Raw genomic sequence first — 21,997 nt, 5'->3', positions numbered from 1 at the left:
GCAGTGAGCTCCCAGTTTTCCACTGTGAATGCAAAGCGCTTGCTTTTCTCGAGCCCTGATGGGGCGGGGAGGCGGAACATGGAGAGCCATCCCCATGCGGTTCCGAGGATATCCGAGGGCTTGGGAAGGTGATCCTGACGCAGGAACACACACACACCATGCTGTTTCTAACCTCACAGCCGCTTCCGTTTCCACGCACCCCAGCCACCGCGCACAGCGCTAGGGAGCCGCCCGCCTGCCTCGCTCAGGACGGCCTTTGCTCCCAGCCCCGACCCGCCTGCGCTCCGTCGCCGCAGCTCTCTGCCCGTCGCTGAGCGGTGTCGCCGGCTCACGGTGGCCGCAGCACACGCGTGTTCAGGCGGCGCATCCCTCCGGGAGAGCTGAGCGAGCACAGGCCAGGGCACACGGGCAAGGCCACGCCTGTGGAGCTGCTGTTCAGTGAACACTTTGCCAGTCACGACCCCCTTGGCGTAGAGGCTGCGCTTCTCATGGCCAGACCCCTGCTGTCACCACGAAGGGACCAGCGGGCGCTGCCTGCGGGCGGGTCGCTATGCGGGCGCTGCTGCGTCATCTGCCGCACAGAGGCCTGGGGACTGCCGGGGGCGTCCTTCCAAGCTGCAGAGTCTGTTCTCGTTGCACACAAACAGGCCTCGTTGAATGGGCGGTCTCATTCTTTTTTTCCTTTTTTAAAAAATCTTTATTAATGGGGTATCCCTTTTTCTCTCCCCATTGACCCCTTCTAGCCTGCCCCCATCCCAGGCCTTCACCACTATATTATTTGAACACAAGGTCTTTGGTTGATCAATTTTCACCCTCCCACCCTCCCCGCCTTCCCTCTGAGGTTCCTACATCTATCCCATGCTTCCATGTCTCTGGATCCACTCCGCTCAGCAGTTTATTTTGTCCATTAGATGCCACATATGGGGGAGATCATGTGATACTTGTCTCTCTGACTCAGCAGCCTCATTCTTTAGGAAACTGGACCACCAGACCTGGGCAAGCTGGGTCCCTAGAAAACTTTCGGCATCTTAACGGAGGAAGAGAGAGTTAGAAACACCGATGAGAGAGAAACATTGATCAGCTGCCTCCTGCACACCTCCTACTGGGGATGTGCCCGCAACCAAGGTACATGCCCTTGACCGGAATCGAACCTGTGACCCTTCAGTCCGCAGGCCGACGCTCTATCCACTGAGCCAAACTGGTTAGGGCTGCTCAGTGTTTTAATTGAGTTGAAGAGTAATCAATTTATTCTGATTGTGAGCAAGCCCGTTTGGTTTAGAACAGCCCTTTAAACATTTTAAAATATATTTGGTAAGAGTAGGGTTACCAAGTTGTCATGGGCTTGAATCAACGTGTATGATAGAGTCATGTTACGAGAAAGGCCGCTTTAAGGAGACAGTCCCCCTGGGGTGTTGTGGATTGGTTAGCGGCCCGGGGTGCCGTAAGCACAGTATCCGTTAGAGCTAATTCAGGCCTTGTTCTTGAAGAGGAAGGACACTTATTACAAAAGATTTCCAAGGCGCTACATCCTCCCAGGTGGACAGGCATCCGAAACACTGTTGGTGGGTTTTGTCTTCCCAATTCCTCCCTCTAAATTTCTCCTTTTCTAATGTCAGCTTCATGTGCTAACCTGGCTTCCTTTCACCCACAGAAGCCAGCAAGCTGGTCATGTCCTATGTGGCGGCAGTGTGCGGGAAAGGGGCGGAAGTCAACCAAGTCAAGGAGCAGCTTTTACAGTCCAACCCGGTCCTGGAAGGTAGGCCTCCCTGTGTGCGGGGTCGGTGTGCATGGACCGCGGCTCTGGTGTTCAGGCCATGCAGAGCCCTGGGGACTACAGCCGCCCGGTCAGAATCCCTGCTTAGGAGAGTTGTTTGGCTCAACCCTTTGTTCAAAGCCGTAGACGGTCAAGATTTAACGTGTTTAAAACGCAGGGCTGCTTTGGGTTGGGGGAGGGAGGGAGAGGTACCCCCAGTGTAGTAACCCCTACATTGCCAGGCCTCTCCCTCTTCTTCCACTTTATCACCAGGAGATGCCATGCATCCTTATCCCCCAGATGTTGGGATAAGTCACCAATATACCTTGACTTGGTGAAGAGCAGAGACTGAAACATGTATTCTATTGTTATCGGTGGTTCTTTCCCCTTAGTCACTTAGCACACAAAGTTCTGGATCTCTCTTATTCCCGTATGATGGGACTTGTGTAGTCCCCGCCCTCTGCCTTTACGTTCGGGGGCTGCCCGTGTGGTTGCGTGTTTGTTCTGAGAATGCCGCAGCCGCAGGGAGCAGCTCCGTGGACGCCGCCGCCGTCCGCCTCTGTGATTGGAATCCGGCCCCTGAGCCGATGGCGTTGGGAACGAGGCCCCGAGCAGGAAATGGGGGGAAGGCCTCTGTGGGCACGCACTCTCTTGGATCCCAGCTGGAGCTGCTCCTGGAGACAGACATCTAGAACAATTGCTCTTGGGGAAACAATGCTCTCAGAGGAATGCGTCTCCAGTGCCTGAGAGGGAGCCCTTGTCTTTGCGTCTGTGGCCCACGGTCAAAGACGCCAGTGTTCCGAGCTGTGCTCAGCAATGTGCCGCTCAGACTTGTGTGATGAAAAGAGGGCTTATGGCCTGCAAATGCCGCCCTGAGTAAAGTTTTTTTGAAGCAATTCCTTCACTCGCCCTTGACCTTCACGCCACAACACACTGCCTTTTATGCATCGGCATCTGGAGCTGGACCTCAGGGCCGTGCAAGTTGGTTCACTTGGCACCTCGACATGGTGACACCCACCAGGAAGGACGGGCCCGTGAAAACCCAAGACTGTGTCCGGTCCTCCCGGACCCTGGGCCGCACTCACTCGCCGTTCTTGAGGTGGCCTTGACGGCCGTCCGGCCTTTCTGCGGGGCGGACACGGGATGGAAGTGCGGACCGCGGTCAGCATCCTTTCTGGGGTGTTTCCTGTGTCAGGCTTCTTCGCTCAGCATAGCGCCTCAGTCTGCTTTATGTTAGAGAATTCGGCGTCGGGGACCTGCCACCCCACACCCGCCCCAAGCGGTGTCTCTGCCCTGAGAACTGCCCTGCTGACTTTGTGAACTTTGCCTTAACTGAAGAGGACTCACCTTTTTTCCTTTTTTTAAAATATATTTTATTGATTTTTTACAGAGAGGAAGGGAGAGGGATAGAGTTAGAAGAGAGAAACATCGATCAACTGCCTCCTGCACACTTCCTACTGGGGATGTGCCCGAAACCAAGGAACATGCCCTTGACCGGAATCGAACCCAGGATCCTTCAGTCCACAGGCTGACGCTCTATCCACTGAGCTAAACCGGTTTCTGCAAGGACTCACTTTAAAATAAATAAATAAATAAATAAATAAATAAATAAATAAATAAACAAACAAACATTTTAAAAGCCAGCGAATGTGCCCTGACCGGTTTGGCTCAGTGGATAGAGCATCAGCCTGTGGACTGAAGGATCCATCCAGGGCACATCCCTGGGTTGTGGACTCAGTCCCCATAAGTCGTGTGCAGGAGGCAGCCGATGAGTGATTGTCTCTCATCATTGATGTTTCTATCTCTCTCTCCCTCTTCCTTCCTCTCTGAAATCAACAACAACAACAAAAAATATTTTAAACAATAGAAATAAAAAGCCAGCTAATGCGAGATACATTGGGTTTGGCTGCTGAATATTCAAAGTGAACTTGAACTTGAACACTCACTTCCTTGCCTGGTCCTGAGGTTGCTTTCAACACTCGGACCAGTTTTACAGCCTGAGTTACCATGTGAGCTCATGCTGCTCCAGTTATCTTCTCTCCGCTGGATTGAATGAGGTGATGGAAGCTTCCAGAGATGTAATGCTGGTCTCTCCGTCTGGACATTCACTTCTGCTCACACGTCATCGTGCTCAGTCTTGCCAGCTGCCGTGTGGCCCACGGATCCCAGTTAACAGCTGAGGGACCGGCGGAAACGCAGAATGTCATGCCCTCATCTGCTGGATCCAAGTCTGTGCCTTTGCAAGATCCCTAGGCCAGTGGTCAGCAAACTCATTAGCCAACGGAGCCAAATATCAACAGTACAGTGATTGAAATTTCTTTTGAGAGCCACATTTTTTAAACTTAAACTTCTTCTAACGCCACTTCTTCAACATAGACTCGCCCAGGCCGTGGTGTTTTGTGGAAGAGACACACTCAAGGGACCAAAGAGCCGTATGTGGCTCGCGAGCCGCAGTTTGCCGACCATGGCCCTAGGCCATGGATGTGCACATTGGAGTGTGAGGCGCACGGTGGGGGGGGGGGGGGGGGGCTTCCAGACCATGGGACAGGGGTCCTGTCTGCTTACACGGCACATTTACTTAGTCTCCCCTGCTTGTACTCAGTGTGTGAAGCAGTCCTTTTACCTTATGACATTGTGAGCCCCTGTGCTCAACAGAACACGGTATGCCCGGATGGCATCCACCTGTGGTTCTTAGGTGTCCTCATTTCAAAGGGGCCTGTGGGGGAACTCGGCTCTGAAGCAGTGGAGATTGGAACCCACTTGGATTTTGAGTCTTGGGCCAGTTTGGCTTTCTTATTTTATTATATATATACTAGAGGCCTGGTGCACCAATTCATGCACCGGTGGGGTCCCTCGTCCTGGCTTACAGAGATTGGGCTGAAACGGGCTCTCTGATATCCTCCAAGGGGTTCTGGATTGCAAGAGGGCACAGGCCAAGCTGAAGGACCCCATTGGTGCACAACTGGACTGCAGGAGGCAGCCAGTCAATCATTAATCTCATCCAATCCCTGTCGGCCGGACCCCAGCAGCAAGCTAACCTACCAGTCAGAGCATCTGCCCCCTGGTGGTCAGTGCGCATCATAGTGACTAGTGGAACAGTCAGACACTTCTCATATTAGACCTTTATTATATAGGATGTATTATTGATTTAGAGAGGGAGAGAGATAGAAACGTCAAGAATGAGAGAGAAGCATGGATCAGCTGCTTCCCACATGCCCCCATTCTGGGGATCAAGCCCACAGTCTGGGCATGTGACTTGACTGGAAGTCCAACCATGAGTTCTTTGTTCATAGGTCAATGCTCAACCCCTGAGCTGGGCTTGGCTTTCTTTACATTCTAGAGAGTTTCACTTAGGTGTGAGGGGCATGTTTAGCCTATTGGCAAGGATGTTAGTTTTTTAATCTCTTCGTCTTTCTGTTATAAATAGCTTGACTCCAAACTAATTTAGCAATTTAAAGCTTCTCGGGGCCTTATTTAACCTGGAGACCTCAGCAAGCTCCACAACACTTTTGGCAATCTCCAGTAGTAGTTATCACCGAAATGACCCTATTCGCCGAGGATAATGGTGAAGGGCTCAGAAGCCGTGCCTGCTAGCCACCCCATCCCCTGCTGTCAGCACGGTTACGAGATCCTGAGTCAAACGAGATTGAGTTACAGTAATAACTGGGGGGAAATTCCATGATTCATAGGAATGACATTCTTTTTCTATGGACTTAAAAGACACGGGAGCTTTAGTAGACTTCTGTTAAGTGTGCTTCTGTGGAAATTTTAGACATTTGTAAGTTCTAGGATTTATAAATGGCAAGTATGATGGCTGCTTTATCTTTCTGTGGGACATGCCTTCCTGTGCATTTAACCATGCACCAATCCCTTTCTTCCTAGCTTTTGGAAATGCCAAGACCGTCAGGAATGACAACTCCTCTCGATTTGTAAGTATTTGTAAAGCACAAGTGTTAACACTAATATTTAGCTCGTGCATGTGTAAACAGCCAGGAGATGTTTAATATTTCTTAATAAGCACATTGAACAACAAGAACACCATTGCTATTGAAACACGGAGAGTTTTATATGGATGGTTGTTGGCTTTCTGGAATTTCCCTTTTTTCATTCTTGGAGTGACAAGCTATTTTTGTTTTTCGTGTTTTCTCATCGCCTATCCTAAGATTCCATGAGCAATTTGAATGAGGCTATTTAGAATAACTCTTCACTTGTCTAAATTTTGGTATTTAGAAATCATAATTAAGAATCAGAAATTAAGTAGAAGGAGGGAGAAACCCAGTTTGTATGCTGCACCGGTTTTGTCCTTTACACAGTGATACCAGGACGGAAGGAGGTGAATTCTAAAGCTCAAGAGAGCCGGTCACTAGGATTGGCAGCTAATGGGGGCGGGGAGAGAAGGCTGAACAATAGAAGCTGAAGCCAATTGTTGCTTGGCATGGGGCTGAGTTAGAAAATGCTGATCCTGCTGAGAGAACTTTCCTGCTTCGTCTCCCCTCATCTCTGCATGACTGCACATCTGCCTACAGGCCTCTCCAGCTGAGCCCCACCCTGCCCCGGCCCACCTCGGGTTTTTCCTGGAGGCAGCAGGGGGAGCATGCTGAGTGTGAGGCTAGCACTTTGAAATTGCTTCCTTCTTTTTATTTATTCACTGACTGGTTTTAGAGAGGGAGAGGGAGAGAGAAGCATTGACTGGCTGGCCCACTTACTTATGCACTCATTCTGGTGTGTGCCCTGACTAGACACAAGCCCAAAACCTTGGTGTATTGGGACGATGCTCTCTCTAACCAATGGATTAACCCGGCCAGGACTTGAAATCGGTTCCTTTTTTTCTAGTTTAACGAGTTTTAAAGATCATTGACTTGATAAGCTCTCTTCTTGTACACGACTCTGGACCCATTCTGATTTTTGACGCCTCTTTGCCGCAGACCCTGCCTGCCCTTCCCCTTCCCTTCGTCAGCTCCTCTGGCTGTTCCCCCTTGGGTTCCAGTGCTCCGGGCGGGAGCGTGGCCTCCGAGGAGAGGGTTGATGGCTTGGACAGCGGAAGGCTCTGCCTTTTTCCCGTTGGATTAGCCCTGCCCGCCCTGCTGTGGAAACATGGCTAATCTCATTACACAAATAGAAGGGGCAGCCCCAGGAGCGTGGGCAGAGAGAGGTCCTTCCAAGAGATCACGCTGCTTTGTGGAGGTCTTGTGTTTGGCTTTTTTGCAAACGACACACGCTTTACAAAAAACATGTGCAAATACACTTAGTCCACAGACCTTAAATTTCAAGAAAACCACGTTGCTCCAGAGTCTTGACTATTTGTGACATTTGAGCGCTGCTTGAAGGCTTGGCTTATTAAGTAAACTCAGAGAAATCCTAATGTAACAAAGGTGGCAGGATATGAAATTAATACTGGATTATAGGCTAAATCATTCACGCCCAGCTTTTTAGTAATTTCTCTACTTGTGTGCAAAGGGACCATCTATAGCCGTGTTTATGACTCATGGAAATTGCATTTCCTTTGACAGCATGTGATGGGTTAACCCAGAATGAACTTCTCTCTTTTTTAATCCTCACCCGAGGATATTTTTCCATTGATCTTTAGAGAAAAGGAAAGGGGGGCTGGGGGAGAGGAACAGCGATGTGAGAGAGAGACGTGAACTGGTTGCCTCCTGCTGAGCCCTACCGGGACTGGAGATCAGACCTGAGACTGAGGCCCGTGCCCTTGACCAAGAATTGAATCCGCTACCCTTCAGTCCATGGTCCAACGCTCTACCCACTGTGCAAACCAGCCAGAGCTAGCATGACCTTCTCCATCTCTTCACAGAGGTACTTGGTCGACCCTGTGGTGGTCTCCTAGGCATGCTCTCACTTCAGAACAGCGTTCCCACGGATCGGCTGCATTCTTGGGCTTTTGAATCCTCTCTGACCTTGTGCACCGACCCAGGACCTGTCATGGCGACCTGCCGCCTCACTCTCTGCTCTGTTTATTTTCCCCTTTTGCTACGACTCCTGCTTAAAGCCGCTCACGTTTCTCCCCGATGACTGCCACCTCCTGTCAGACACCGGGCCTGGTTTTCTTCCAGTCCATTGCACACCAGCCGGAGTGGTCTTGTCAGGAGGCCAGTGTGGCTGTGGCATCCTTGTTTGGGAACCTTTATGACCCGGCGGGGCTGTCAGGCGCACATCTCAATGTCACGGTGGGCTTCTGCATCCCGTCCCATCCTCTAGGACAGTGGTCGGCAAACTCATTAGCCAACGGAGCCAAATATCAATAGTACAACAATTGAAGTTTCTTTTGAGAGCCACATTTTTTTAAGCTTAAACTTCATCTAGTGCCACTTCTTCAATACCACTTCACGGCCACTCGCCCAGGCTGTGGTATTTTGTGGAAGTGCCACATTCAAGGGACCAAAGAGCCGCATGTGTCTCAAGAGCCACAGTTCGCCGACCACGGCTTTAGGAGGCCAGCTCTGACGCCTGCTCCTTCCTCCTCCCCCTCCTTGCCTGCCTAGCCTCTGGCGCTGAGGCAGACTTCCTGCTTCTCCATGGCCCCTTCTCTGCAGGGGACTAGGACTCACCGCAGGCAGGAGGCACCCCATGCACTGTACAGTCCTGTGTCTCTCTCTCCAGCCCCCGAGGCCAAGAGGTCTGAGGACAGCAGCTGGGCCTTGGTTTCCCTGCTAACTACTTTTATAGACCTTTATAGGCCTTTACTTCATGACTATTCAGCCAGGCCTTTTTTTTTTTTTTTTAATGTTTTTTAATGTTTTTTATTGATTTCAGAGAGGAAGGGAGAGGGAGAGATAGTAGAAACATCAATGATGAGAGAGATCATTGATCGGCTGCCTCCAGCACGCCCCCTACTGAAGATTGAGCTCGCAACCCGGGGCCTTTTCGTCCGCAGGCTGATGCTCTGTCCACTGAGCCAAACTGTCTAGGGCTGTGAAGTCTTTAAAAGGGCACAAGACCCAGGATAACGGGAAGGAGAAGGCAGGAATGTGTGAGCTAAGAAAGAGTCACCAGTGGCTCTGTGGACTGGGTGCTGGGCGATCCTGTGTCCTCGCCCTCCCCTCGATTTCGCAAATAGAAAGGAGTGTCAGTCATTCTTTGGGAGAGTGGTTTACCAACCATCTCTCTGGCTCTTAGGAAGGTAGAACACCAAAGCCTCCTTCTTCGACCACCACACCCTTTTCCAAACAAAAAGCAGCTGTCGGAGCCATTCTCTATTCCTGGTTACTCTTTAACCAGGCAGTGACAGAGCAGTTCTGGGAAAATGACCCTGTGAAACGCCACGTGTGCTTCCCCGTGTTTAACACGCTGTCTATAAAGTATAACACGAAACTGGCCGTATAAGGCTGTGTCATCTAGATCAAAGCCAGTCGCCCACGTGGTCCTGTATTTGATTTGAATTAGATATAGAAACAATACTTTAAGTGTCCCCCCTCTGGCCCCGTGTGTGTGTGTAGTTTCTAGCCATGGCTTACGCATATTTTTGCCTATAAAAATGAACTGATTTATCTTCCACATGAATGCATATGCCAGGGATACGTATTTCCCGCGGTTTTATTGTTGAATGGAAGACACACACCCTCCATAATTTGAAACATACCTGAAAGTGGGAAATTTACATGATGGCCGAGATGATCTGCTCTTGGATCAGCAATGGGATATGGTAGTTTGGAGCGAATGGGGTATTTAATGTGAATTATTCCTGGAGGCATATTGTTGTGCGTCATGGTTACATAAACGGTGTCTTAATTACATTTAAACAAACGCAGAAAGGGCTTACGCCACTGCTGTTCTCTAAGAGGGTGCTGCGCTGGCTGAGTATTGAGAGGCGATCTTGAAAGCTGACCAAGTCTTTCTTTGGCAGGGCAAATACATGGATATCGAGTTCGACTTTAAAGGTGACCCCCTGGGAGGAGTGATCAGTAACTGTGAGTATTTTATCTGAATTCCTTTAAAGAAGTTTAGAATAGTAAAGCATGTGTTTAAAATGGAATATTGTCGATACATGCGTCTTTAAGAGATGGGTGTAAGACTACATCTTTGTATACTGCTTAGACTTTTAACCTATAGGTTTCAAGTTGTCTTCTATAATTTTAAGTATTTTTTAAAGGCGGCATAATCTTTTCCTTTGAAAAACTTTTTAGGAGTCTGCTAAAGAAATGGGTATTAGTCCAACTGTATTTTATTACTGTAGACCCTAAGCCAGTCCAGTAATAAAGAAGATTCTCCGACGGTTATTCTATTTAACAAACCTCAGCCCTACTCGAGACTAGGGGAACGCCAGTGGGTAGGTAGTGTTTGTTGTTTTTAAAAAATATATATTTTATTGATTTTTGCAGAGAGGAAGGGAAGAGGGATAGAGAGTCAGAAACATCGATGAGAGAGAAACACTGATCAGCTGCCTTCTGCACACCTCCTACTGGGGATGTGCCCACAACCAAGGTACATGCCCTTAACCAGAATTAAACCTAGGACCCTTCAGTCCACAGGCTGACGCTCTATCCATTGAGCCAAACCGGTTTAGGGCAATACACGTTTTTTAAAATGAGGATACGCTTGCTGTTTTCCTTATGGAACTTAACACCAATGTGTTGTGATTCTGAAATGATCGATTCAATACTCCTTTTGAGGGCGCTGGGAAAACATGTAAGGATTACTTTCTTACCTTCTTTCTTACAAGGATTAGACAGTAACGTGGGTCTTACGTCTTGAAGTGTGAGCTCCACAGACATGTCTGCCCGCCCTCCCGTTGTTGGGTATCCATGGAGAATAAACACGAAACCCTCAGTTCTTTTCCAGGGAGGATTACTGTGTCCTCGCGAATGGGTTTCATGTGGTGCTGGTTACTGTTTGTTCCCACAAGGAAGTTGCCTTGAAGTTTGTGGTAATGGGAACACCCTGGTATTTTGGAGGATCCTTTTCTGGGGAGAGGAAAGGGGTCCATTAGTGGTGAGAGCAGGAGACTTCGCTCTGCGTAGATGGGCTGACTCAGAGGGGGTCACGGGGAGCTGCGGCCCTGGGGACCAGGGTGAGGAGCTGGGCAAACCCCTCCTGTTCTCTCCAAACTGCCCAAAGCCAGCATCAAACTTGAAAAGAAGACAAGACCCGCCAGGTTGCGGGAAAGCCTATTTTGCCTCCTTGTCCGGCCGCCGCTGAGTGAGAACAGGTTGGTGGCTGTGACAGTGACCCCGGGAAGGGCACAGGCCGTGGGCCCAGGGAGTAGAAAAGAAAGCCATTCGCGGGTTCTCTTCCCGGAGGAGGCGGGCTGTGCCACGGTCTCACCTGAAGCCGAGAGCATGGCGGAGGGACTGTCATGAGGAGACGGGTGTAAGACGGTCATTATCTCAAATGACCAGTAAGACAAACATCTGGTCATTTGAGATAAAATACGGGAGCATGCCCAGATGTTTGGTTGGTGGGAGATAATATTTCTTTAAGAAAATGCTTTTGTTGATTTCAGAGAGGAAGAGAGAGGGGGAGAGAGAGAAGCCTCAGTGAGGAGAGAGCATCACGGATCGGCTGCCTCCTGTGAAGCACACATGTCCATGTGTTTCTGGGGCCTGCATCCTTTCCGCTGGGAAATTATAAAGAGCAGGCTGAGCAGAAAGCCTTCGCCACCACAGCACTGAAGCCTGGCTCTGTGGCTTGGTAACCGTGGCACGTGGGCCTGCTTTTCTCATCTGTGAAGTGGGGATCATCACGCCGGCTGCGGGTGGGGCCCCGTGGAGTGAGATAACCAGGAGAAGCACCTGCGGGAGGAAGGGCAGGGCGCGGCATCCCCTTCCCTGGCCCCCGGCCCCCGCTTCCTCCTTGAATGTGATCGCAATCTCCGATCTATCGGGCGAGCTGCGCGGGTCCAGAAGTGCACTGACCAGCGTTCCTTTCCACTCTGAAGTCAAGGGGAAAAAATTAAAAAATAAATAAATAAAAATAAAAACGCTACAGCTTACCTCACCCATACATGTGCAAACTCCTTCAGTCATCAGCCCACTCACTCGTTGCCCACCCCATGAGCCGGGCACTGGGAATGAGTGGGCACTTCAGCTGGGAATGCTCCTCTCTGACCGGCCGGCTGCAGGCCAGAGCGGGAAGCTGTGGCCTGACTGTGCACTGTTGTCTGGAGCAGCCCGGCCTCCGTGTCGCGGTGCACCATGTGGCCCTCTATCCAATGTGGGAAGTGTTGGTGTCTTGAGGAAGCACTGTGGTTGGCCCGTTGGCCTGGGGTTGATGCATGGTGCCAGGTCATTATCTGTCCTTATCGATAAGGTGTCACTGTCGGGTGGGCTCATGCGTGGGGGACTTGGCAGGGTCCTTACCCCAGGGGGAGACTTGGGGTGGGCTTCGGCGGTGAAGGACACCTGCCCACTGCCCCTCACCCCCACCCCGTGCTCGTGCTCTCTCTCAGAGCCTGGCTTGCCTCCATGGGCAGAGCTGCTGCTCTGGGTGTGGGTGGCAGGGGGGTGAGGTGAGCAGGGGACACTGGGCGCCAAGAGGAGAAGGTCTGTGTGTTTGTAGTCAGTGCCCACTCATTCCCAGACGGTGCCCGGCACACGGGGGGAGCAGTGAGTGCGTAGGCTGATGACTGAAGCAGTGTGCGCATGAATGGGTGAGGTAAGCTGTAGCGTCTTTTTTTTTTTAATTATTTTTTTCTTGATTTCAGAGAGGAAGGGAGAGGGAGAGAGAGAAAGAAACATCAATGATGAAAGAATCATTGACCCGCTGCCTCCTGCACACCCCCCACTGGGGATCAAGCCCGCAACCTAGCCATGTGCCCTTGACCGGAATCGAACTTGGGTCACTTCAGTCCTCAGGCCAACGCTCTATCCACTGAGCAAAACTGGCTAGGCCTGTAGCGTTTGTTTATATATTTTATAATGTAATTGAGCTACTTTCTTCCAGGCTTGAGGGATTTCTGTAAGGTTTAGCTTCTCAACGAAGAGCAGGCCAGTGCACTGAGGGTTCTTGTGTCTGGAACAGGGATCGGTAAACTGTTTGCTGCTCTGTTGACTAATGAGCTTGCCGACCACTGGTCTGGAACGGTGCTGGTGCTCTTAGCCATGGGGTGAATGATGTCAGGCTGCCTTTCAGTCTTCCCCCGATTCTGTCTTCTGTTCTGCACCTCAGAGTTGACCTGCTGGCTGATGGAAATGGCCAGTCCCTAGAGGCGATGGACACTGCATAGTCTTCCTCGACGAACTCTCGTCTCCCTGGCGCCTTCCTTTGGTTTTCTCTCTTTCGGCTCAGTAGGAAACCCGAATTGGTGAGGCCTTGGCCGCCATCCAGGCCGAAGGACGGGGATGAGCGTTTAAGAGTGCCGCCGTGCCCTGTTGCCCGTAGTGTTGTGTTTATGTGCTTTTGTTCTCTGCTTCTTGGCCCACTTTCAGATTTCCTTGAAACCCGTCTCCTCCTCCTGACAGTGACCTCATGTGTTTGACCCCTGGGGCTTGGCATGCCACATGTGTGCACTGAACGTGACCTGGGCCGATGCTGGTGTGGATCCCATGACGGGAATTAGGGAGCTCAGTGCCATTTCCCTTTCTTCCTCCTTCCCTTTATCCCTCCCTCCCTCTCTTCCTCCTTCCTTTCCTTCCTTCCCTCTATCCTTCCCTCCCTTGGAGAAAGTTTGAAAGCTTGCAAGTTTACGGGATGAAAATGACCTGGAATCATGACAGCATGCTGTCAAATACCACCGAGTGGCATTGAGTGAGACCCACCTTTATTCTCCAAGGTGTCCCGCTGTCAAGGACATGGCTCACTCTTCCCAGGGGCGGGCCAGGGGCGGGCGTGTAGCTGCGCTGCGGGCCTGCACGTGGGTCCGGTGGCCTGACTTCCAGTCGCACTTCCTCTCTCGGCCTGTCAGTTTCCACCTGATAAGTAATTCCTCATAAAAGGGTGGGGGACTCCGTGAGAAAGTCTACAAAAACACCGTCAGATCTCAGACGCTTTAAATGATTTATTACCGTAATTGCTTGGTGGGTGGGTAAAGCGGCCCTTCCTCGCCTGGTTGGACGTGTGAGGCTCTGTGCGGGAGACGCAGATGTCACGCCACATGGAGGGGCGGTCAGTGTCAGCGTGGTGTCTCCGGGCCGGTGGTTGCGTGTGCTGTGGACCTCGCTGGGCGTGAGGCTGTTGTCTGAGGGACGCCGTGCGTTTCACCGGGGCTTCCCTTAGGGTTGCGTTCCTCCCTGGAACCAGAGGGTTCCTGATGTCTTAAAAACACAGCCTCCTGTCTCAAAAGTAGTTTGACTTCGTACGGTCCTAGAACACGGCCTTGAACATGTGCCTAGAACATGTGCCTTCCGGTACTTTTCTATCAATGGGAAACGGGAGAAGACGGGGGGAGGGAAGAGGATAACCGTGGTGGGTGCGAGAGCCAAGCTAACCTGCCCTGGGTTGGGTCCTTCTTCCCCGTAGACCTTCTGGAGAAGTCGCGCGTGGTCAAGCAGCCGCGGGGCGAGAGGAACTTCCACGTCTTCTACCAGCTGCTCTCCGGCGCCTCCGAGGAGCTCCTGGGTGAGTGCCTGCTCCAGTCTTCGTGCCAGTGCGTGGATGGTGCTCTCTCTCATCATTGGGCCCTGGTTAGGCCATGTCACAGTGTTTTCTAGAGCATTCTCTTCAATTCTTTCTTTCTTCTTGAATTATTTCCTAAATTCACCTTTAAAAAAAAACATCGTTAGTGTTGAAAGCATTACAAGATGCCCCATTTTCCCCCCGACTGACCTCTCCCAGGCCGGCCCCGCCCCCACCCCAGGCCCTCACCACCCTCTTGTCTGTGTCCACGGGTTATGCCTAGGCTCATACAAGTTATTTGGTTGATCTCTTCCCTCCTGTCCTCCCCCAGAGCATCCTTTTAAAAAGTGTCTCACCTGCTCTCCTCTCCTCCTCATATATTTTCTGTGACCCTGGTTGAAGAACACGGTGTGTTTGCTTTGCTTCCACGCCAGTGTTGGTTTGTTATATGTCCCTGTGCCTCGCCTGTCTCAAGAGGGCCTCCTAAAAGAGCTATGCATTGGGGGAGGGGCTAATGATAGCGTAAAAACAGTGAGATGGAATGATAATTTATTTCACATGGGGAGAGGGGAGGGAGCAGGGAGCAGTGGATGCACACCTGGATGGAAGCATGGTTCCGTGAAGACTGAGAAATAAAGTGGGAAGGCATTTGCAACTAGAGCTTGAAAACCTCCCCTCTGGATATTTGAGAGAATGCGTTAAGTGCATCGGTGCAGCACCCAAGCGCAATAGCCCAGTGACGAAAAGTTCTGCACAAATGGTTGAGACTGGAGGAGCTCTGGCGAGTCAGCGTCATGTGGGGAGATTCATCCTCAGGAACGGTCTGCAAAGGCCTCTGGAGTGTCCACTACACGTGCATGCGTCGGGGGTTACTAGCAAGGGGGGAGCCTGGTCTGCTCAGAGGGAGGACTTCTTCCTGGGGGACCCCAAACAAGCCATGAAGTGGTCAGCCTCCCACCCAGCACGCCGCTTTTTGGAACACACCCCAATGTAGTAGTTCAAAAACACCGCAACACCCCGGGTAGGGGGACCCTTATCCCTGCCCTCTATTCAGCATGCCCTGGTGCAGGGATGGCTAGGCAGATATCCTGTTAACACGAAATAGGACACTGAAGACATTTTATATGATAAACCTATGGAAGGGGCCTGACCCATAAAGAATAAATGTGGGAGAACTGGGAACAACCCTGAGAAAGGTGATTTCAGAAAACAGCAATTCCTGGTTTTCCTGTTAAAAGATGGTTCGGGCTATCGAGGTGGCTGATCGCTTTGTGTGTGTGTTTCAACAGAGAAACTTAAACTCGAGCGGGATTTCAGCCGATACAACTACTTGAGTCTGGACTCGGCCAGAGTGAACGGAGTGGACGATGCGGCCAATTTCAGAACCGTGAGGGTAAGCTTACCCTTCTCATTGCTCTTTAAAGTGACAGCGACCGCGCTTTGTCGCTCAGTCGGAATTGGTAACAAATTGTGTCCCTCGTGCTCCAGAAAGGCTCAGGATTCCGCAAGCATGGGTTGTGTTTGCGTTGGCCGTGGTCTCTTCACTAGCCCGGAAGTGCAAGGCGAAGGCCATGCCGTATGGGAGGGAGCTAACGATTTTCCTGTCAGCAGGAGCCTCTGATTGTATGAGTTTGGAGTTTGACTCTTTTGAGGTTGCACTGAAATTCTGACTGTTTCCATAACCAGAGGCCAATAGTACGTTTTCAGGTGGGGAAGCTTAACATGGTCTAGGACCATAGGAAGCCAAAACTGTTTTTGAGACAGAAGGTTGTGTTTTTAAGTAGCTTCTGAGCAATTGTGACAAAATCAGGAATATTTGCCTTTAGAGAAAGTCTTTTTTTAAAAAAAAATATATATTTTATTGACTTTTTACAGGGAGGAAGGGAAAGAGATAGTGAGTTAGAAACATAGATGAGAGTCATTGATCAGCTGCCTCTTGCACGCTCCCTACTGGGGATGTGTCCGCAACCAAGGTATATGCCCTTGACTGGAATCGAACCCGGGACCCTTGAGTCCACAGGCCGATGCTCTATCCACTGAGCCAAACCGGTTTTGGCTAGAGAAAGTCTTTTAATTGATAGGCTGTTCTGTGTTCCCGTGGCACTTTGACAATCACTGCTCTCGGGACGTGCCGTGGTAACGGATGTTTACTTCAACCCGAGACAGCGGTGGTGGAGGGTGGGCGTTGGGGGTGAGGGGTGAGCCAGATCCTGGAGGAAACTGGATTGTCACCAGCTCATCTCTGAGGGTGAGCAGGATGGGATGCCTTGCGGTTCTCTCCCTGCTCTCTCTACCACTATGTATGTTAGAAATGCTGGGTGGCCTCAGCATAACCAGACAAGCTGGGCTCTTCTCGGAAAGAATGCGTGTCTCCACGGGTGTCCCTATTAAAGCTGTGGTCGCCGTCGAAGGCGAGGCCTCCGGGGTCCTGGACACAGTCACGAGACGTGGGTTCTAGACCAGCTCTCCAAGGACTCTGCCTGGCAAATCGTTGGCACTCAGTGCAAATTTATGACTGAACGGATGTGCCTTGTTACCCACAGTGCCTTGGGTCGGTTTGCAAACTTCATCTTTGCAACCACACTTTTTCTCATGTGTAACGTGAACGAGGAGGTTATGGAAGGTTTTCTTTCCAGCAGTAGAGTTCCAGTATGGAAGATGGATGTATACACACACAGAAACAGGGTGGGAACCCAAGACTCAGCTCCCAGCCTCCTCTGCCTTCCTGTCCCCCCGCACCCACCTTTGTCACCGCCCCTGAGGGGCCCTGGGGGCTCCCAGACCCTCAGCTTGAACCCTTGCCCAAGAGAAAGCCCCACTGGATGCTGTATTCCGGGACACTTTGTCTTTTTGGTGGTTGTTGTTTTTGTTACTTCAGAAACAAACGTGTTATGTGATTCATTTAAAAAAATAAATAAATAAAAGGACTGCAGAAAGAACACGGGTGTTTGTCCCCCAGAATGCCATGCAGATCGTGGGCTTCATGGACCACGAGGCCGAGGCCGTCCTGGAGGTGGTGGCCGCGGTGCTGAAACTGGGGAACATCGAGTTCAAGCCCGAGTCGCGAGTGAACGGCTTAGACGAAAGCAAAATCAAGGATAAGAACGGTAAGTCCAAGCGGAACCCGCTTTGTCCGGCCAACGCGTCCTGTACCCACCTTTGTCATGTTTAATCCAGAGAGGAAGCCTCGCTTTCGATCGGCTCCAAAACGGCTTTCTAGTGAAGCTGCCAGAAGCGTGCTCACAGCTGCGTCTGGGGTGTCCTGTGCGGTGCGGGGTGAACGTGCCGCAGAGGGACTCCTGAGCCGGGAGCGTGGCCCTGAGGGCACGCCCAGGCACCATCCTCTCCCCCGCACAGAGCTGAAGGAGATCTGCGAGCTGACGGGCATCGACCAGGCGGTCCTGGAGCGCGCGTTCAGCTTCCGCACGGTGGAGGCCAAGCAGGAGAAGGTGTCCACCACGCTGAACGTGGCGCAGGTGGGTGCGCCCAGCGCCCCGGCGGGGGGGGGGCGGGGGGGGGGGACTCAGGGTGTTCGATAGTTCGATAGTTTTACATCAGGGGATGCTTGAATTTTATCATCAGGGTATTGGTTACCACTCCTTTACCAGTTCTCAGAGGCTTGACTGGCCATCCAGAGTGTAATGAGAACTGGCTTTGAGAAGAAATTTGGGATAAAAGAGCTGTAAACGTGTATTTTTTAATCTTATTTTATGGGAGTAAGCACTGTGGTCGTCGGGGGAATGTTGAGTTTTTATTTTTCTTCCTTCTAGGCGTATTATGCCCGGGATGCTCTGGCTAAAAACCTGTACAGCAGGTTGTTCTCATGGCTGGTGAATCGAATCAATGAAAGCATCAAGGTACGGAGCCTCCCGAGCCAAATAGATCGGTGGCAGTAAATGGCATTCAGAGTATAAACTTCAGGCGGAAAGATACCTTAACTTTATAATCAAATCATTGGTTACCGTGTACCAGGATTGTTCCTTGAGAAGGATTTCCCTCTTGTGGGGTTGAAATCTCTCGGGTTCTGTTTCGCTGTGCCATATGGTGAGCAATCTCTCTAGTGAATGAAACAGTCTTTGCAGACTCACTCTCAGCGTCTGACTAGTTGGACACCCTGCCCAAAAGGTCATGTGACCCCTCTTGTTACTACCATTCTTCCATCAAATGAGGGGATTGGCCTGGGCGACTTTGAAAGGCCCTGCCTGTTGTGAGACTGAGCAATCCTTTTTCATAATTAAGCATCACTTCTGCCTCCCCTAAACGTCATCTGCTATTCAAATTTCTGAAAGATTCCTTGCCATCCTCTTATCTCAGACATTTAAAACACAACACTAAGGCCGAAACCAGTTTGGCTCAGTGGATAGAGCGTCAGCCTGCGGACTGAAAGGTCCCAGATTCAATTCCGGTCAAGGGTACGTTCCTTGGTTGTGGGCATATCCCCAGTAGGGGGGTGCAAGAGGCAGCTGGTCCATGTTTCTCTCTCATCAATGTTTCTAACTCTATCCCTCTCAATTCCTCTGTGTAAAATCAATAAAATATTTTTTTAAAAAACAAAAAAAACACACAACACTAAGTCACAGTTATGCTGGTTACAAGTCACAGTTGACTTGTAATCTACCTAATAAAAGAGTAACATGCTAATTGGCCTTACCTTTGAGATGCCCACCAGCCAATCAGGAGTGAGTATGCAAATTAACCCAACAAAGATGGCAGGTTAATTTGCATATGCAGGCACTGAGTGGCCAAGGGGCAGGGCGGGATGCTTGTGTCATTGCCATGGCAATGACACAGGTGTTCTGCCCCACCCCTGACACTCTGGGACTCTGGGCAGCGTGGGAAGGCAGAAAGGCAGCTCCACGCCAGAGCAAAGGCAGTGCCAGCAGCCAGTCGAAGAACAGCCCATTCTCACATGAATCTTCATGCATCGGGCCTCTAGTGCGTGTGTGTGTGTGTGTGTGTGTACACACACACACACACACATATATACACACTAGAGGCCCGATGCACGAAATTTGTGCAAGGGGCTCGGCCCTCGAAACTCACCCCAGCTGCTTCGCAGCCCTGCGGCCCCAACACTGGTCTTTCCAGAAGATCGTTCTGCCGTCTGGTCTAATTAGCATGTTAGCTCTTTGCTAACCTTGCTGTGCTTTTAGTGTCACTTTCATGCCTAAATTAACCCATCGCTTTGAAACTTTTGAAGGCACAGACCAAAGTGAGGAAGAAGGTCATGGGCGTTTTGGACATCTACGGCTTTGAAATTTTTGAGGTACGATTTTTTTCTTTTCTTTTTTTTTATTTTATTATCTTTGTTAATTTCGAACAGTTGGAAATTAACTCTTCCATAGACAATATTTATATAATTAATGTAACTTCAAATCAACCAATGACCTCTGTGCAGTTATAACAGGATGTGTGTGTGTGTTTGGATGTGTTTTGAGTGCGAAGAGTGGCATTTTGGAAACACTGCTGTGTGTAACAGAACTTCCTGTATTAGCACCTGACTTTTGAAACGGCAAATGCAGAATTCTTAGCGGGAAATTTCCAACAAGGTGTGTGGACATTATTCCTGAGGTGTTCATTTATTTGTAAGCTGTTTGGAAAGTGAGGCAGGATGGTGCTGCAAAAAAGGAAGGAACAGCTGGGCTCTGGCCATGCCCAGCAGCGCCGGTCACTTTGTCTCTGTGGGACCCACACGGGGGTGGGGGGAGGAGGGGTTGCTGAGTTAGAGGTTTAGTGTGTCTCACCGGCTGTGTTCTTACACGACAAATTCTGCCTCAGGGTTGAAATAATTTCTGCTGAAGTTTGTAATGAAGTTTTAAAAATATATATTTTTATTGTCTTCATGATAACTCATTGTGCTCTCTGTTTGCCCGTCTACATCTTCTCAGACAATCCTCCAAACATCTTGGTTTTAACAACTTCCTTATTTTATAAATAGATTTAGTTGGGGAAGTTAGAATAAAAATTTGGTTGGGCACTCCCACATGCCCTTTGGTACCGAATTAGCACACGTCTTTCTCCTTCTAATACATACATACCCCAACGCCCCGCTCCGCTGTCCTGGATGCTCTGAAAAACGGGAATCCGTGAAGGTCAAAGGCCCGGGGGGTCGAGCGCCAGGGAGCCAGGTCACGGCTGTGGCCTCGGGAGGAGGGGGCAGAGCACCTCAGTGGTGACCCTGAGAGTGTTTGTGACGCTGTCTGCGTGCGTGGAAATAACCTGAGCTCTGAGAGGAGCCGTCTTTGTCCCGTGAACACCGACGGCAGGAGTGAAGGTCGGTGGTTAGAACACCCTGGGCCTCACTTGACTCAGTGGACAGTGAAGGCCCCGAAGTTTCTGTTTCCGAATCCTGCCTGGTGGCCTCCCTGACTGTTCCCAAGGACACGGCTTCAGCTGAGCTGGCAGAAACCTGGCATGCGTTCGGTCCTTCTCTGAACAGGAGCTGGAGCTGATGCCCGGCAGCGTAGGGTGCTGGCCCGCGGGCTGGGGGCCACATTCCTGGGCTGCGGGGAGCCACGCAGGCCGCATGAACCTGCCGTCAGCCTGGGAAGCGGATTCGTGGAGCACTGATGCCTGGCATTGGGCGAAGTGCATTAAAACTCACAGAGAAGCCCTGGCCGGTTTGGCTCAGTGAATAGAGCATCGGCTTGCGGACTGAAGGGTCCCAGGTTCGATTCCGGTCAAGAGCATGTATCTTGGTTGCAGGCACATCCCCAGTAAGGGGTGTGCAGGAGGCAGCTGATCGATGTTTCTCTCTCATCGATCTTTCTAACTGTATCCCTCTCCCTCTCTGAAAAAAAAAAAAAAAAAAATCAATAAAATGTATTAAAAAAAAAACAACAACAAAAAAAAAACCCGCAGAGGAGGAAAGACCAGCCATACATCCAGGAGAACAATAAGCCCGGTTTTGTGCAGGAGGAAGGTTATAATCCAACCGCTCCAGTTCTCCACAGCTCAGTCTGGATGTTCTTAGAACTGAGAACATGGCCTTTGATCTGTGGGTAATATTTAGAGCATCTCTCTCTAAAATAATAAATGCCATCCCTTGGAAGAATGAAATTAAACTCGGCAGTGCTGACCATCTAAAGTGACTCCACTTTTCCCTAAGTACTTGTGAGGTGGGCCTTAGGATGGAAGGAGTTACTGCGCTCTGCCCCGATGCTTTCTGTTTTTATTTTGCTCTTTCAGCAACAGGATAGGTCAGAGAGCCAAGCTTTTGTTCGGAGTCTCCAGAACACTCTAGCACCTTGATTGTGCTTGGAGGGGAGACACCCGGCTACAGCACAGGGGTGGGCGGCACGGAGTGGGTCCAACAGAGGAGGGTGGCATGGGGGGTGGGATTGAGGTGCTGGGGGAGGGAGGACCTGGATCTTGCTGAACTCCTCACCTTTTGGTGACCTGCAGCTGCCCGTCCTGACTCTGGGTGGATGCCACGCAAGTGCTATTTTTTCCTGGTAATTCAGAACGAGAGGCTTTAGGCTCCGAAGCCTTAGGGCTGCGAGCAAGTCCCGGGGCGTGTCACTACGTCAGTCAGACCCTTTTCGCCCCGAAGAGGTCTCGCCTCGCAGAGCCACCGCTCAGACATTCGTGTAGGTCCTGGTCCCGACTCATGCATCATTGGGACACGTATCTGGATCTAACGTGTTACGCCATCAGGAATACAGAAGTAACGCCTGGACGGCCCTCCTGCCATCCATACCGCCGTTAACTGTCCCTAAGAGTTTACTCCCAGGCGTTAGT

At 50.7% G+C, this 21,997-nt stretch overlaps 1 protein-coding gene across 6 annotated transcripts in view; it reads left to right on the top strand.

The window, feature by feature from the left end:
* MYO1B (myosin IB) overlaps nt 1–21,997 on the top strand; it is a 137,368-nt gene that overhangs the window by 71,495 nt on the left and 43,876 nt on the right. For all 6 annotated transcript variants that reach the window (XM_045575324.1, XM_036421606.2, XM_036421607.2 and 3 more), the window contains exons 5-13: nt 1,652–1,756; nt 5,636–5,682; nt 9,612–9,675; nt 14,162–14,260; nt 15,547–15,650; nt 17,217–17,364; nt 17,615–17,733; nt 18,028–18,114; nt 19,458–19,523. In XM_045575324.1, coding sequence (XP_045431280.1) covers nt 1,652–1,756; nt 5,636–5,682; nt 9,612–9,675; nt 14,162–14,260; nt 15,547–15,650; nt 17,217–17,364; nt 17,615–17,733; nt 18,028–18,114; nt 19,458–19,523 — 839 coding nt within the window. The remainder of the gene's footprint in view (nt 1–1,651; nt 1,757–5,635; nt 5,683–9,611; nt 9,676–14,161; nt 14,261–15,546; nt 15,651–17,216; nt 17,365–17,614; nt 17,734–18,027; nt 18,115–19,457; nt 19,524–21,997) is intronic.

Source organism: Pipistrellus kuhlii, unplaced genomic scaffold, assembly GCF_014108245.1.
Source record: "Pipistrellus kuhlii isolate mPipKuh1 unplaced genomic scaffold, mPipKuh1.p scaffold_m20_p_7, whole genome shotgun sequence".
In the NCBI taxonomy this organism is placed as follows: Eukaryota; Metazoa; Chordata; class Mammalia; order Chiroptera; family Vespertilionidae; genus Pipistrellus; species Pipistrellus kuhlii.
This window is presented reverse-complemented; position numbering and strand designations above follow the sequence as displayed.